The sequence below is a fragment of the Canis lupus genome, chromosome 16 (assembly GCF_003254725.2).
Source record: "Canis lupus dingo isolate Sandy chromosome 16, ASM325472v2, whole genome shotgun sequence".
NCBI lineage: Eukaryota > Metazoa > Chordata > Mammalia > Carnivora > Canidae > Canis > Canis lupus.
The window spans coordinates 34243461-34261290 of NC_064258.1; the positions used below are offsets into that span (position 1 = coordinate 34243461).

Sequence of the window (17830 nt, forward strand, 5' to 3'; positions counted from 1 at the left end):
TAAAATGAACAACTCAGGAAACAAAAGATGTTGGCTAGGATGTGGAGAAAGGGGAACCCTCTTAATACGGTTGGCAGGAATGCAAACTGGTAGAGTCACTCCGAGAAACAGCATGAAGATTCCTCTAAAAATAAAAAATAGAACTACCCTACAACTCAGCAATTGTACTGCTAGATATTTATCCAAAGGATACAAACATGGTGATTCGAAGGGGCACATGCAGCTCAATGTTTATAGCAGTGAGGTCCCCAGTAGCCAAAATATGGAGAGAGCTAGATGTCCATCAATAGATGAATGGATAAAGCAGATGTGGTGTATAAATATATATATATATATACACACACACACACACACACACACACACACACACACAACAGAATATTACTCAGCCATCCAAAAGAATGAAATCTTGCCATTTGCAACAACTTAGATGCAACTAGAGGGTTTTGTGCTAAGCGAAATAAGTCATTCAGAGAAAGACAAATACCCTATGATTTCATTCACATGGAGAATTTAAGAAACAAAACAGATGAATATAGGATAAGGGAAGGAAAAATAGAATTTAAAATGAAAACAAAGAGAGAGAGTCTTAACTATATGAAACAAACTAATAAGAGACTCTTAACTATATGAAACAAACTGAGGGTCGCTAGAAGGGAGGGGGTTTGGGGGATGGGGTAATTGGGTGATGAGCATTAGGGAGGGCACTTGATGTAATGAGGACTGTTATATGCAACTGATGAATCACTAAATTCCACCCCTGAAACTAATAATACAGTATATGTAAACTAAATTGAATTTAAATAAAAATGTTTTAAAAATTTTCTATGAGTCTACCTTAATGAACAGTAATTCTTTATAAATAGGAATATGCAGCAAGAACAAAACAGAATTGGCAAAAACAGATAATATTTAACCTCTGTGGATCTTCTAATTTTTTCAAAGCGTCAGGAAGATGCTTGGCCAGATCCATCATCTCCTCAGAGATTGAAGTCAATTGTTTCTTCACATCAATAGGTAGGATTTCCTCCTCTGGACAAAAAGAATCAATTTTCAAAATAAAAACAGAGATTTATTTATTTAGCCACTTATTTAAACAGTATTAGAGCCCACATTTTCATTTTCTTTCCTTAATTAAGTGAATCTCAACAAAAGGACTTCCTTAACCTATCTCCGTATCACTTCAGTCACTTTACTTCCCTTTCAGATTTTTGCTACTTCAATTCCAAATGATCTACGTTCATATATATTACAACCAGTGGTTAATCAACCTAGGCAGAAGAAGGCAGAATTGAGAATCTGAACCCACCTATACTATTTCAAAATCAGAAATCAGTAGAACACCATGTGGGTTCTTAGTTATGAAATGTAGTTTGGCAAACATAACCTCAACCAACAGCCAAGCCTCACTTCCCTCGTTACCAGTCATGATCAAACTAAAATGCAAGCCTTTCCGATCGGCGATCATCTCCCCAACTCCCAATGATCTGGTACATCCTTCTCCATCAACACCACACCCTGCCATCCTTCCTTGAACCCTTCCCCTGCTTAGAGTTTCTTATAGCTCGTCACCATTTTCTCTTGTCCCCCAAAAGTCCAGCTCCTCTGAAGCATGTGACATAGAATTGTACCATCTGCTATTCCTGATTGCTGCATCTTGTGACCTCAAAAATCACATTCTTTTCGTGTACTGAAGATTTTAATGCCTGGTTCACTGTCTTCCCCTTCACTACTACTCGTGATAGTTCCACCTCAAAGTGTAGCCTTTTCCGTGCTTTGATCCTTCCATTTCCAACAATTTTTTCCTCAACTGATCTCAGCCACCCATTTCTGGAGTCATTTGACCTTATAATTGCCAATAAAGTCACTACTTCCAAACTTCAATTGTAAGCATTCCATCCTCTGAAGCTTGCTGGCTTGCTTTCCAGGATGCCCTCCCCAATACAACTATTCTTTTACATTTTCAGAACCAAATCCACTGATCCTACCACCTTTTCCATATACCTGATCCTTCCCATTCGTACTCCTTGCCATGTTCTTTTTTTTTTTTCTTTTTCCTTTCTTACCCATTTTATAGTAATCATTTCCTTGTATGGACTCTGATCTCTTTTGTTCCTTCCTTCCTTCAAAGCACTGTTTATCTAGGAAAACCCTTTCTCTAATTAAACCCAGCTATTTTACCGACTTGATGCCTATATTCAAAAGAATTGACTATAATTGAAGATAAAACACAGCCAACATAACTCAACTTGCTTTAAATTCATGACACAGATCTCAAGGAACTCTTCGGAGTGACTGTTAATTATTTTATATTTTCCACTTTCCTACTATCAGTATGACTACTTCATACCTCTTTCTTTCTCTCTAAGCCTCTAACATCTGCTTGCTCTTCCTTTTACTCGTGGAACAACCTCACCCCTCATGACATTAAGAAAATAGAAAAAGAAAACTATCTCATCTTCCCACCTCCAATCTAATTAGTCTATGTTCACAGAACCACTCTCATTTACAGCAAAAGTCCATGAAAGAGTTCTACACATGCATTGTCTCAAATTTTCTACTCTCATTTTCCCCTTAGCTGACTCCAACCAAGCCTTTGCCTCAACGAGTATAGGCATGGCTGCTTTGGGAAAGGTTGGTTGCCTGTGGCCTCCACACTGTCAAATCTAATTGTCAGGTCTAGTTCCTCATCTTTCTCAGATACTCTGAGCTATTTAAAACAGTTGATAACTTCCTCTTTCTTAAAAAACACATTCTTCCCTTGCTTCTGGTCACAATACCTCTCACACTGTCTTCTACTACCACCCCTTCTCAGGCCCTCTGCTGCACTCTCCTCACCTCCCTGATGTCTAAATGTCACTGTGCCCTCAACACCAATACTTGGACCTCCTCTGTTCTTTATTCCAGTCACTCTTTCACCTTATCTCGTTTCACTGTTTTAACTGCCAGCTGTATCTCAATGATTCCTAAAGTTACATCTCCCAACCTCAACCTATCCCCTAAACTCCAGAATCACATTTCCAACTGTGATATCTTCTTAGATATCAATAAGCATCTAAAATTTAGCATATCCAAAACTGAAATCTATATTTTTCTCACTGAAACCCATTATTCCCATAACCTTTCCACCGTAACTGATCCTTCCATTCACTCAGCTGATCCAACCAAAATATCTTGATTGTCCTCTTGGTCTCTACATCTCATCCCTTACAGAGAATTCATCAGCAAATTCTTCACAAAATATACCTTCAAAACATATACACAATCTACCATCTCTACTGCTACCAGCTTAATCCAAACAATTATCATCTCTTGCTAGGACTACTAGAGTAGCCTACCAGACTTCCTTCAACATTTGCCCTTTTGTAGCAGCCAAAAAAAAAAAACCCTTTAAATTAAAATTTAATGTCATTCTCCTGTTCCAAACCCTCTACAGCCTTCTCATCACTCCATTTTGCATTTATTTTAATTAATAAAATATGAAGCCATAGTCACCACCTATAAGGCCCTAAATAATCTCCTTTTCTAGCCTCATTTCCTCCCACTCACCTTTAATCATTTCACTTCAGTTATCCTTACTGTTCCTCAAATAAGGCAAGCAATAACCCTCAGACACTGAGTTCTTTCCCCAATACCTGAAACATTCCTCCCTCAGATAGTCACATGGCTCGTTCCCCCATTTCTCTGAAATGAAGTGAAGGCGCTTGGTCTCCGGTGTTCAGTGCACTTTCCCCCACAACTCAAACTCTAACTTATAACAAACACCCATCAAGTATGTTATATGAATGAGTGAATATCCCCTTTCCAAACTAATCTTCTAAAAAAGTTGTTTACACATGCCTTCTCACATTCCTGACATCTAATAACTCCTCTATTCATGTTACTATGATTTTCACTCATACCATTCCGCTACTCTACTTCTGCTCTGGTTAAATCACCTTCATGTTACCAAAGACTGTGGACCCTGTTCTGTTTTAGTAGCATGTGCCCCAAATAACTACTCTCTCCCCAGAAAATTCCTTTTGTCACCCAGTACACCAAAGCTGCTGGAGTAGCAAGTTACAAATGATAGCCACATTGCCAAAACTGATTAATTCTAAATCCTCAGGTTCTCAAACTCTCAGAAGGACTTAAGACAGTTGATAATGCCTACATAAAACATGCTCTTCACTTGGCTTTCTGCACACCATATCTCCTAATCTCCTTCTATGCCAATGGCAGGCAACTCCTTTACTGTCCCTTCCAGCATGCAAACATTAAAAACTAAGAGTTCCTCCAAATTCTTAGTCCCAGTTCTTTATCTCTAACTCACAATTCTTTTTTTTTTTAATTTTTATTTATTTATGATAGTCACAGAGAGAGAGAGAGAGAGAGAGAGAGGCAGAGACATAGGCAGAGGGAGAAGCAGGCTCCATTCACCGGGAGCCTGACGTGGGATTTGATCCCGGGTCTCCAGGATCGCGCCCTGGGCCAAAGGCAGGCGCCAAACCGCTGCGCCACCCAGAGATCCCTAACTCACAATTCTTTAACTAAAACTGTCCTCTGAGCTACAGCCTGGATATCTAAGTGCCACCGGGCCACCTCCAGTATGCTGACAGTCTTCCTTCCTTTAACATGTCTAAAATCAACTGTGACTTCTCAGCTCTAAATCTTGTTCCTTTTCTTCAATGGTTTTCATCCTTGTTGTTCATGGCAAACACAGGAATGATCCTTCACACATGGCTCTTATCATCACATCAAATTCTGCTGACTCTACTGCTCTGTTAAATGTATTTTAAATCTATCCCCTTCTCTCCATCCTCAGTACAACCATCCAAATCGGGTCACCACCGCCCCTCCCTTGGATTGCTCTCATGGCCTTCTAACAAGGTTTACCACTGTGACCCTTGACTTCCTACAATCCATTTTCTACTCTACAGCCCAAGTTACTCTTTTTTTCTTTCGTTTTTTGTTTCATGTAATTCATGTCACTATTGTGTTTAAACCCAATACCTCTTGGGAAAAATGTAAATTCCTAATGTAAATGTGGCCTATCTGCTTTCCTTATTCTGCTTCTCTATCCCTCACTCCATCATATTCAAGAGTTTACTACACTGAACTACTTTCAGTTGCTTATAAATACTATGATTTCTCTTTGCATCTATGGTTTCCTGTACTCTTCTGCCACCTAACTCCTTCCTGTTCCTGTTTCAGGTCTTCCCTTAAACATCACTTTCTCTAGGAAATACTGCAATATTTCCAAGTATGGGGCAGCCTGGGTGGCTCAGCGGTTTAGCACCACCTTCGGCCCAGGGCCTGATCCTGGAGACCCGGCATCGAGTCCTACATCGGGCTCCCTGCATGGGGCCTGCTTCTCCCTCTGCCTGTGTCTCTGCCTCTCTCTCTCTCTGTCTCTCATGAATAAATAAATAAAATCTTAAAAAAAAAAACTTCCAAGTAAGACTGCTCTCCTATGTGCTAACCACAGTGCCTTGTTTTCCCACATCATAAGACCTCCCTCCCTATACCTACGCCTTTTTTGTTCATCTCTCTAACAGCTACAAAACTGCAGACTTTCCTCTCAGGAAGCAGATCATGAGTGTTTTTTTCACTTCCATATTCCCATATCATAAAATGCTCAATAATTTTTAATAAATGAGTAGATCATGAGTGTTTTGTTCACTTCCATATCCCCATATCATAAAATGTTCAATAATTTTTAATAAATGAGTAAGTTCATTTTTATCTGTTATATTGTTTAGTGTTTATTAGCTACCATCCTGGAGTAAGCTAATATTTTAACAGGGAGAAACAATGCACAAATATCCTTTTATTTTCTGATGTTATGATCCATTTTCTTTAATGAAGAAGAAAAAAACACAATCTTATAACCAAAAGTGGTCATGTGAAAATATCATTTATAAATACTTCAGGGAAATTAAACAACAATGAGGCTGATAGCTCTGGCTCTTTAACAGGGGGGAGGGAGAAAAAAAACAGTGGTAAACTTTGTTACAATTCACTAGGATCCTAGTCAAGATACCTCACATCAGATGTCAAAATATACTCACACATATAATACAATAAAGAATAAAGGTGAGGGCCAAACAATGTAGCACTGCAACAACAGGTAATACAGATACCAGGACTACTGGTAGCGACTTAAAAATATACAGTGCTTTATTGAGAAATATCTTAAACATTCATTGGAAGCATTTTAATCAGAGGCAAAATTACAAGTATAACCTATAAGTAATTCTACAAACCCCAAATTCAGAAAACCAAGAATCTCCTCTGTTGAGTTTAATTCTGTTATGATTTAAATAAGTTCTGTACTATTTTCCAGATCAACTTCAAAAACATATCATCTGCTCAATTTAAGCAAGGTAATTTCTAGCCACAGTACCTTTGACTACAGAGAGTCAGCAAGCTCTCCTCAAAAGTGGCTTTCCAGGGAAAGAAAGTAAATCTTCTACCTTATTGGGTAAAGAAGGAGGGTCTATCACAAAGGACATGAATCCCTTCTCAATGGCAATTAAAAAGAGTACAATATAATTTTATATGAGGTCATGCCATATCTTTAAACTTACTTAGCAAAATCACGAATTTAATTAACCTCTTAACAAACACAATTATTTAAAATCTCCAAAAGAAGCTACAATAGGAATAACAACTCTATACAGATCAATACAGGTACCTATAATATTCTGTCCCTCTTAGTGCTTACAACCTTTCTATGCAATAGATATTGGGCAATTATCTACATTCCAAGAATGGGGAAACATGTTAATCTCAAGTCACATGGCAGGGATTCCCCTTTGGTTTATGTGACATGAAAGCTCATGTGTTTCCACTCTATTATGTAGGTCTGCTATCACTGACCTATTGAGACATCTAAGAAAAGCACTGAAGTTGAACAAAATAACTATAGTTTTTGGAGAAAAACAGCGGTTATCTTACCTTAGGAAAGAAAACAGAAATTTAAACCAGGAGACTATAAAGTAGCCTGTACACTTTAAATATTTATAGCAAGAATATAATCATCTCCAGACTGGGAGACAACTGGTTGTATCACTGATGTTATTATCAAAACCACAAAGCCCTTACTGAAGAAGCCTAATGAACAGCAATGTGATAAAGCAGAAGTAGTAAGTCCTCCTCTGCAACAAGTAACATGACTAAATCCCAATCTTTGGCCAGAGAGACCTCACACCAAATGTCAACATGGTTCAGACACTCAAGAAGTTATAATACTAAACAGTTTGCACATGTGTGAATACTGACTTTTTTGAAAATAAACCTCACAAAAGAGCAAATTCAATAATTTTATCTTTTATTTTTAGAGCACCACATACCTTTTTTATTTATAGCAAACCTTTCCACAGCATTACCTAAAATCTCTAATTTCTGATAAATGATGAGACCAGCCTATAAAAAAAAAATAGAAAAGGGAAAAGAGTATGCTAAAAGATAACCAAAATAAAGCTATATGTCTTATCTTTAGAAAAATCCAAAACAGTGATTCCCAAAGTACCCAAAAAGCTGCGTTCACCTTATGTTATGCAAAGATCTATGTCTTCATTAAATGACCATACCAATTGCAAGAATGGATAAAGTAAACTGCTTGTGCCTTAAAATAAAAGTTTTAAATTTTTATTTTTTAATATTCAATATTATAAGGAGTTATCCAAATCAAATAACTTATAAGTGAGACTCCAACAAAATACCATCAAGTAAGAGAAATCTTTTGGCAACACACATCCACTTCCCCATATCTCATTAAATCAGCTGTGAATGTCAGCATATGAACAGCCCTCCTTTCAGGCACTGTTAATAGGAGCAACCAAGTCACACTGATTTTTCATGAATAAAAATGCTACAGAACTTGCATGAGTTCTCAACAAGTTTTACGATTTTTTTAAAATAGTAACCATTTTATTTTTTTAAATAGATTTATTTATTTATTCATAAATAAATAAGAGAGAGAGAGAGAGAGAGGCAAAGACACAGGCAGAGGGAGAAGCAGGCTCCATGCAGGGAGCCTGACATGAGACTCGATCCTGGGTCTCCAGAATCAATGCCCTGGGCTTAAGGTGGCGCTGAACCACTGAGCCACCTGGGCTGCCCAGTTTTATGATTTTTTTAATAGAACCTACAGGAAAATTATTACCGTTTTCTGACAAAACTGAATTTTTTTCTGTTTACTAAATATAAGAGTTTCCATGCCTAAAAATAAATGCAAAAAGGGAAACAACAAGATATTCATCTACAAATGAAAATATAAATTAGGGAAAAAGAAATCCACTGGAACATAAAATACATTTCTGCAAAAAACAAAAACAATAATATGATAAAGATAAGCCCAAATTTTAGTATGTATATAAATATATACATGTAAATATAAAAATACAACTCACAGCAGTGGAAAACTAAATTTGGAGGCAATTTTCCCAAATATTTAGCACATTTTAAATACAAATATAAGAAATAATGCCAGTTTTAATATAGAAACTATCTATAATTATTTTTATTCTGAAGTTGCTTATAAATCAAATACATCATCAATACCATTTGTGGTTCCTCAGCCTAGGTTTATTAGCCTTCCATGTTTTCAGAGAGATTACATTTTTTACATACAAGTTGAACATTATTTTGGCTTCATGATAATAAAAACTACTAGCACTGAACAATTGGTGCTTGCTAATTAATATTGAGAATTAACAGTTTCACTGAATGTCTTAAGAATTTTTAATGCCAACCTGATTTAAAATATTTTAGTTGAGTTTGTACAACTGTTAAAACAAAATTTTCCTAAAGTAATTTATTACAAAGTTTAAAAAATGCATCATAGTACAAAGATCTTTGGTACATACATACGCATCAGTGGCTGCATACAGTTTCTGATCCTCAGTGAGAGGAAAATCACCCCAATTGCTACAACGGATAGATCTGTCTTTCAGAAGCTGTTTGCCAAAGAGGTGTTTAACCAAACCATTGAGGCTCCAAGTCTCTGTACATTTCAGCTAGAAGTAATGAAAAATCAACACTGGAAAAAATTATTTCTATTTTCAGATACTCCTAAATACCACCAAATGACCAGGCCACAAGTAAAGTCAGAAATGTTATATCAAAATATATACCAGAGATAGTCCTTAATAAATTTCCCATCACTAAAAACCTCATTTGCAGTACACATTACAGAACTGAAGTATGGAATTTCCCCAATGTAGGTATTAAAATTCTTGGACTGTAAACGTACTATTCATGGAAAAAAAGCTGGATAGTGGTAGGCATTCTACCCAGCCCAATGACTACTTGGCCAAACACGAGAATTTAACTTAATGACTACATTAACAAAATATGTGAAATAAGGGTGACAGAATTGATGGCCAAACCTCCACTAAGAGCATCATACCACAAGCTACATTATGCTTTCCCTTAAAAAAAATTTTTTTTAATTATTGGTATAAATGGCTCAAATGGAAAACCTTTAAATACACTATTGAAATTTACACATACATGAAACAGTACTAAAAGTGGGGGTGGGGAATGGTGCCAGCTTAAAGAAACTTCTCTAAGGCAATGGATTAGACCTAAAGGTTTTCATTATGGATACTCATTTGGGACTTCCTTATTGTTACACTAACATACAGCTTAAATTATTTTTTTCAAAAAAAAATAACATCCAGATAGATGGGACACTCTGCAAAACATAAATTTATCTTGTTTATGAAAATAATATATGTATTACATCTACCTTTTTTTTTTTAATTCTAGTTAACATACAGCGTAGTATTAGTTTCAAGTGTCCAACATGGTGATTCAACACTTCCACACAACACCCAGGGCTCATCACAAGTGCTCAACGCCTTAGATCTACCTTTTCATTGGCAACATCTGTCAGCTCCACAAAATTCTTCAAATCGATGTCAAAGTCACATAGAAGTTTCCGCTGATCTCCTTTGATTCCTACACCTGCTTTTTTAATTGCTTCATTTTCAAGCAACATTTTTAACCCCTGAGGAAAAACTATAGCATTTTATTATTATTTCCATAGGCTCTATCAAGTATTATTTATTTTCTAATTCTTACACATTCTATGTTTATATTTAAATCTATTTATTTATGTTCAAATTCAGAAACACATTCACCTTGAATCTTTTTTTTTTTTAAGATTTTATATATTTACTTGATAGAAAAAGAACACAGAGGGAGGAGGAGAAGCAGGTTCCCTGCCAAGCAGAGAGCCGGATGTGGGGCTCCATCCTAGGATCCTGGGATCATGACCTGAGCTGAAAGCAGTTCTTAACCGACTGAGCCAGGTGCTACCACCTTTAGTATTTCTTTTCTTACCTAAAGCAAAGTCCTGACTGATAAATGACAAGAAAAACATCTGATTTGAATACTTCCTCTGCTAACATTAAGAGTATATTCCTGATCACTTAGCCCCTCTAAACTTCAGTTCTCTACGGTCTAAACCAGAAATAATATCAATGCCTGATGAAGATGTGAAAATTAAATAAAATAGGGATATGAATGAATCAGGTCGAACACGAATACTTCAATAAATGTAAGGTGATGAGAGAAGCACTAGCTAATTCAAAAGCTTAATTTTATAGGATAAAGTTGACATAATACAACTATCAACCAAATAAAAATGAAACAAAAGAGATACCAACCTGACATAGAAGAAATATGAAACAAGTAACATTTGTTCTCTGACACACATAACTGAATCAGTGCAACTCGGCTCGGTTTCCTTTTAGTGTATACTGGTGGCCATTCCATGTCAAAACCCACCACACCTCCAGTAGACAGATTCATGCTACAGGGGGAAAAATAGTGCAAACTAATTACATTAAAATTTTAACTTCTATATAGCTTCTACATTCGAAAATTAAAAGACAAGCCACATATAGAAGATATCTAAGATAGTGAACAGCCAGAAAATATTAAAAATTCCTTGAAAAGTCAGTAAAAAAAAAACAGATAATCCAATAAAAAGAAGAGGAGGAGGAAGACTTAGAGGAGGAGGAAAACAGGGAGAAGGAGGAGGAGGAAGAAGAAAAAAAAGAAGGGGAGGAGAGGAGGAGGAAGAGGGAAAATATGAACAGGCAATTCCCAAAAGAAAATCCAAATAGCCAATAAATCCAAATAAATATGTAAAGACATGAAACCTCACTTGAAATCAGATGCAAATTAATCAATACAATTTCATATCTACAAGATGGTAACAAGTAAACCTCACGGTATCAAGTGCTGAGAAAGATCTCTACCTGTGGGACTGCTCAAACATTGGTGAATATAAATTGGCAAAATCCTCTTAGAAAAGGCTTTGACAGGGGGATCCCTGGGTGGCGCAGCGGTTTGGCGCCTGCCTTTGGCCCAGGGCACGATCCTGGAGACCCGGGATCGAATCCCACATAGGGCTCCCGGTGCATGGAGCCTGCTTCTCCCTCTGCCTGTGTCTCTGCCTCTCTCTCTCTCACTGTGTGCCTATCATAAATAAATAAAAAAAAATTAAAAAAAAAAAAAAAGAAAAGAAAAGGCTTTGACAGTGTTTAGCCGAAGATGTATAAACACTACGACCTGCAAGTTTTTCTCATAAATGTATCAAAATCTCATATGTGCACAACTAGACAGATGTTGAAGAATGTTCAAGGGCGCTTGAGTGGCTCAGTCAGTTAAGCATCTGCCTTCAATTCAGGTCATGATCCCAGGGTCCTGGGATTGAGCCCTGTGTCTGACTCTCTGCTCACTGGGGAGCCTGCTTCTTCCTCTCTCTCTCTGCCTGTCACTCCACTGCTTATGCACTCTCTCTCTCTCTCTCTCTCTCTCTGTCAAATAAATAAATAAAATCTTTAAAAAAAAAAAAAAAGAATATTCGTTGCAGGGGCACTGGGATGGCTCAGTCAGTTGGGCATCTGACTCTAAATTTCAGCTCAGGTCATAATCTCAGGGTCCTGCGATTGGCCTTGCATCCAGCCCTGCACTCAGCAGGGAGTCTACTTAAGGATTCCCTCTCTCCCTCTCTCTCTGCCCTTCCCATTGTTCACACACACGCACTCTCGCTCTCTCTCTAAAGTAAATAAATAAATCTTTGAAAAAATTATAATTTACTTCAAAAAAAAGTTCATTGCAATACAGTTCTTACCGGCAAAAATAGAAATAAACTACAATTCCATCAACAAAAGAATGGAAAAATTGCAGCATTATTGAAACAATGAAATATTATATAAAAGTTAAAATGAGCTCCTCCCCGCCCGGCCGGCCCGCGGGGAGGGGGCGGGGGCGGGGGCGGGGGCAAAAAAAAAAAAAAAAAAGTTAAAATGAAACTACATATACCAGAAAGAAAAATTTTCAAAAAACATAAAATATTGAGTGAGAAAAACAAGTGGCAGAATACACATATAGTTTGATAGCACTTATTAAAGTTTTTAAATATGCAAAATAACATATGATATTTGGGGATATAAAAGTATATATATAAATAGAAAACATGTGAGGGAATGTTAAGCACTAAACTCATGACAGAAGTTATCTCAGCAGAGGATGAGAAGGGACATACCTAACTTCCACGGTATTTTATCGTGACATTTCTTTTTTTTTTTTTTTTAAGATTTATTTATTTATTCATACAGAGAGAGCGAGAGAGAGGCAGAGACACAGGCAGAGGGAGAAGCAGGCTCCATGCAGGAAGCCCAATGTGGGACTCGATCCTAGGTCCCCAGGATCACATCCTGGGCTGCAGGCGGCACTAAACCACTGCACCACTGGGGCTGCCTATCGTGACATTTCTTAATAAAGATTTGAAGAAAATGAAAAAAAAAAAAAATATTTGAAGAAAATGGATATCAAGATTTGCTAAAGCCAGGGTTTTGTTATATTATTTTCTGTTTTTGTTTATATTTGCCTATTTTACAATTTTTAAAAACTAAACACATGTATCACAAAAGAATCTCCACTTCTGCTTTGGGCAAGATGGAGTGAGTAACAGTGATCACATATACATTTCCTCTATGAACAAACAGAAAGTTTTACAAAATAGGTAACAGTTTTCAGACACTGAACAATACATAGTACAGGCCTATGCTCTCTGAGGGAAAAAAAACCTTGGGGGATACTCTACTGTTGCCCTAGCTTTCTATTTGGAACACTTTCCAGACCACAGAGCAGGGAGGAGAAGTCAAAGCAGAGCACGGAGTTAGGAAGACAGGGTTCAGAGCCAGAGAGGATGAGGCAGCTAGAGGTAGTTTCTGGAGAGAAGGGAGATAGACAAGAAAGAGGCTGAATCAAGAACAATCAGGGAGGGCAGCCCCGGTGGCTCAGCGGTTTAGTGCCGCCTGCAGTCCAGGTTGTGATCCTGGAGACCCCAGATCAAGTGCCGCGTCTAGCTCCCTGTGTGGAGACTGCTTCTCCCTCTGCCTGTGTCTCTGCCTCTCTCTCTCTGTGTGTCTCTTGAATAAATAAATAAAATCTTTAAAAAAAAGAAAAAAAAAAGAATGTGACTCTAACCAGGATGAAAATCATTTCATTGAAAAAAATAACTAAAACAACCATTATAAATATGCTGAACATGTTCAAATATTTAAAAGAAAACATGAATATGAGAGCCAAAATGGAAGGTATTTTTAAAAAGGAAACAAAAAGAACTTCTAGAGATGAAAAATACAATAAAACTTAAAATTCAAAAAAAAAAAAAAAAAACTTAAAATTCACAGGATGGGAATGACAGTCACTACAGAAGGACATAAAGTCAACTTGCAGACATAGCAAAAGAAACAATTCAAACCAAAACACAGAGAAAAAAAATCAAAGAAAAACAATAAAAGACTGAAAGAGACAAGAACCCTATGACCAATAACACAGTATTAAGCAATCCAACCTGTGTGTGTAGAAGCTACCAGAGGAGAAAAGAGTATCAGAATGAGGAAAAAATTAATTAATTAATTAATTAAAATGCATATATATGTGTGTGTATACATATATATATATACATACTTACATATATAGAGAGAGAAATTTTTAGGATCTGATGAGACTAGAAACCCACAGGTCCAAAAAGCTCATCCTGCCCAAGCAGGATGAAGACAAACCACATGACACAAAGGCACACCAAAATCAAATTGTTGAAAACCTGTGATAGCAAAAATCTTTTAGTTGGCCAGTACAGGTAAGAAAAAAAGCCTGTCTGCCTATCCTAATGCACACAGAATTGATTGGGACTATACTCGTGTTTATTGCCTTGAGATATGACATGATACAGCGCTGACAAAGGTGAGATGGTGGAGTTAATACATAATAACAAATGACAGATTTTACCTTCTCTGTGAGACAAATTTTGTTCTATACAAAGAGACCCAAAAGTGGCCAGTTAACTGTGGTAGGAGTGAGGACACCTGAATACTATTTCTAGAATTCACCTGCCACCGGGAGATCATTAATAAATAGATTAACTTACCGCTGTATCTTTTAACCATTGCAATGTACAACAGTTAAAAAAGAGAGAAAGAGAGACAGATATAACAACTTTGAAGAAGATCTGAATGAATTCCCTACTTCTTCTCCTTGTAAAATGCTTCAAAAGCCTTGGATTGCATTATTGCATAGTCCTTATTTAACAAACCAATTTTTAAAAATACTAACAGTCATTTCTAATGTTCTTCTTAGGAATCATTTGTTGGGGGATCCCGGGGTGGCTCAGTGGTTTAGTGCCTGCCAGGGCGCGATCCTGGAGTTCCGGGATCAAGTCCCACATGGGGCTCCTGGCATGGAGCCTGCTTCTCCCTCCTCCTGTGTCTCTGCCTCTCTCTCTCTCTCTCTCTCTCTCATAAATAAATAAATAAATAAATCTTTAAAAAAAAAAAAGAAATCACTTGCTGTAATTGTTGCTAACTAAATGCAACAGAGTTGATCACAACCATTATCCAATATTACTAGGTTGGTATTTTTAACGAAATATAAAGGGACATTTGGAGGTTGAATAATTCTTGCATTGTTTTTGTCTTACTTTGATGAAATAAATAATGTGTTCATTGGTTCATGGGTGAAATAAACAATGTGTTTAGATATATAGAACACTAGATATATATAGAACTACTGTTCTATATATCTGAAATATTGAAAGTAACAAAAAATTAGCTAAAGTAATAGACTTATGAATGAATAGGTACATTACACATTTAATCCAGTGATTTTTAAGGTTTTTTAACATAAAATTAGAACTTTGTCAAGTGATATTCTACATGCAGAAATAATTATCTATGTAACACACTTTAACTGTAAAATTCAGTATATATACAAATATTGTCATATTAGTTATCTTCTAAGGGTACAAATTCAAATGAAACTAGGAAATTCAAATCTCTTACCTAATATCTTCTGATAGAAAAGAACAATCACTAGCTTCATAACTATAAACAATAGATCCAGTGAATTCTAAGAAAGAGAGGTCGTCTTCAAAAACACTCTTCTGAATCGATGCCTTGAATTAAATAAAATTTCAAAAAGGCACAAATAACATTCACATTAAATAAGAGAGGTTCATGGAGAAAATAAAGTTCAGTGAAACATTCAAATTATAGTTCTAAGTTTTTATCAACTAATGTTGATAATAAAGGCTAATAAAGTCATAAGGACAATGTATCAAAAATAAAGCCACCCACCATAAAATTACTTTCCTAAAAAGCTTATTTGCAAACTTCTAATCCTATTTTCATAAGAGCACTTATTAATTTTTTTCTGTAATTATATTAGTATTCTAGATGTAATAATGTTGCCTTAAAATGCTGAAGAGTGGCTGGTGATCTTCAATCTATGAAAACTTACACTTGCTTACCCACAAAAATTTACCAAAGTAAGTACTGTCTAACTTATCTAAATTAGAACAAACAAGTAACGTCAACCATATATAATAGATAAAAAGGTAAAATACAGAGTAAGAATTCCCATTTTGTAAACCTCATTAAAATTTAATCTCATTTACCTATTCAATGACTAGACTGTGGTTTAATCACACAATAGCAACTCTAACTTACATGGTGACCTCAAGTTTACAAGTGAAGGCTGATTTTACAGTCAAATTTACACTACATTTCCCATCTGAAAGAATAACTGGTGAACCACATACCTTTGTTTCTACTGCAGTACATGTCTCATTCTGCATAGACATCCATTCAGGAAGTTTTCGCGGCTGTGGAGTTCTTTCCAATTTTTTTTCATTCATCTTTAATAGGCTCTAGTTGCAAAATCAAAAAAAAAATTACTCTGTGAATAAACACAGTGCAGTCTTAGAAAAAAAACTCAGAGAGGCCTGTGGATATGACTGAAGAACCAAACATGCACATTTAAAGTTATGGCATTTGACCCATGTATAGGTTTTAAGAGCTGGAATTGCAAACCAAAAGGAAGCAGGTGTAATACGCTGGATCTAATAATTATACATTTAGTAACAGTTCTTCTTTTTAAAATAAGTGAGTCAATTTAATTGAGTTCTAGGGCTCTAACAGTTTCAAAATCCTATTATTCTATGACTTTGATCCTTTAAAGAATAATCTTTATCTCATTACAATGATAATCCTTGGGTGCGTAAATTCTTACAAATTTTTGACATCTTTAATTTTCTTATCATCTGTCCTAAGATCTAAGTAAACTCAGCAAACTGTTGGACATGTTCACAAGTCTACTTGAAAAATGAATTTTTAGACAGAGAACAGCTTTTCTATATTAAGGGGTTTTTTTATTAAGCTCTTGGCCTAGTAAGTGAACAAGTTTCCCTAAGAAGTGCTTCACAGAGAATATTTTTTAAAAATCTGTTACTAGCTTTGAGGGCTCTTCTCAATGTAAACCACATGGAAGGAATGGTTATAGAAAACACAATGAATAGGAGACCATGACAAACTCTTTTTGTTAATGGCAAATGGATCCATACCCTGGTGTGACTTAACACACTAAACTGAAATAGCTTGAAGTTCTTAATAAAATCTTTCCAACTCCAGCAGCAGTTTTGAATATGTACCTGAAGATTCTTATGAGGAAACATATTAATATGAAATAATCACAGCAACTATTTATGATTTAGGGGTAGCCTGTTATCCCTATTGAAACGTAGCAATATAACCCTGAAGAAACTAAATAGTATCAGCAAGTATCCATATTAATTGCTCATTTTCTCAAGCAGAAACCCCCAAAACTGAGAATACTGATAATTTATAAAGGAAATTTTTAAAAGATTGCTCTAGCAAAATTTTCTATATAGAACCAACTCTACCACTCTAATGCACTGAAGAGTTAAGAACAGGCTAGTAATTCACTCTCCCTACTAGGGAGGAGAAATGAAAAACCTCAACCACGGATCCCAGTAATACACTAATAATCTCAAACCAGATGGTAGCCTTGTAAACCTATCAATGGTATTTACTAGCAGAAAAATATTAAAGACTACCTATCTAGTAAAAGCTGTTTGCAAGATATAGCTCAACAACTATCTTGACTGCTCATCACAAATGAGCCTTGAATTATGGATTTATTAATTTATGGTTGAAAAATGAGGAGTAGTCGAGTAAGCTGTGTAATTAAAAAAAGTTCCAAAACCAAAACAACTTCCTTTGTGCAATTTTTTGCACACATTGCTCAAAACTATCCTGTTAATCCAAAACCATAACATGTCCTATTGCAAAAGAAAAGGACATTTTTGGAATCTGTGTCTGACAGTCTGGGGATCCTCCAAAAAAAGAATATGCCATCTGCACTTGGTGCTTGCTCGTATTCTTTGAATCATTAGCAAAGTTTGGTGTTGGGTAAGATCTATGATTCACTAATCAGAATGGACAACTCAAGTTTGGGTGTTACC

General features: G+C 36.1%; 1 protein-coding gene across 5 annotated transcripts in view; it reads right to left on the minus strand.

Moving 5' to 3' along the window:
• WRN (WRN RecQ like helicase) overlaps positions 1-17830 on the minus strand; it is a 140115-nt gene that overhangs the window by 92175 nt on the left and 30110 nt on the right. For 3 of the 5 annotated variants that reach the window (XM_035699760.2, XM_025421731.3, XM_025421542.3), the window contains exons 2-8: positions 16109-16216; positions 15351-15463; positions 10659-10804; positions 9860-10008; positions 8853-9002; positions 7335-7407; positions 918-1032 (exon numbers count right to left, since the gene is read on the minus strand). In XM_035699760.2, coding sequence (XP_035555653.1) covers positions 918-1032; positions 7335-7407; positions 8853-9002; positions 9860-10008; positions 10659-10804; positions 15351-15463; positions 16109-16204 — 842 coding nt within the window. In that variant the 5' untranslated portion in view covers positions 16205-16216. Of the gene's footprint in view, positions 1-917; positions 1033-7334; positions 7408-8852; positions 9003-9859; positions 10009-10658; positions 10805-15350; positions 15464-16108; positions 16217-17830 lie in introns of those variants that run through there. The other 2 variants (XM_025421640.3, XM_025421809.3) reach the window with 2 other exon arrangements.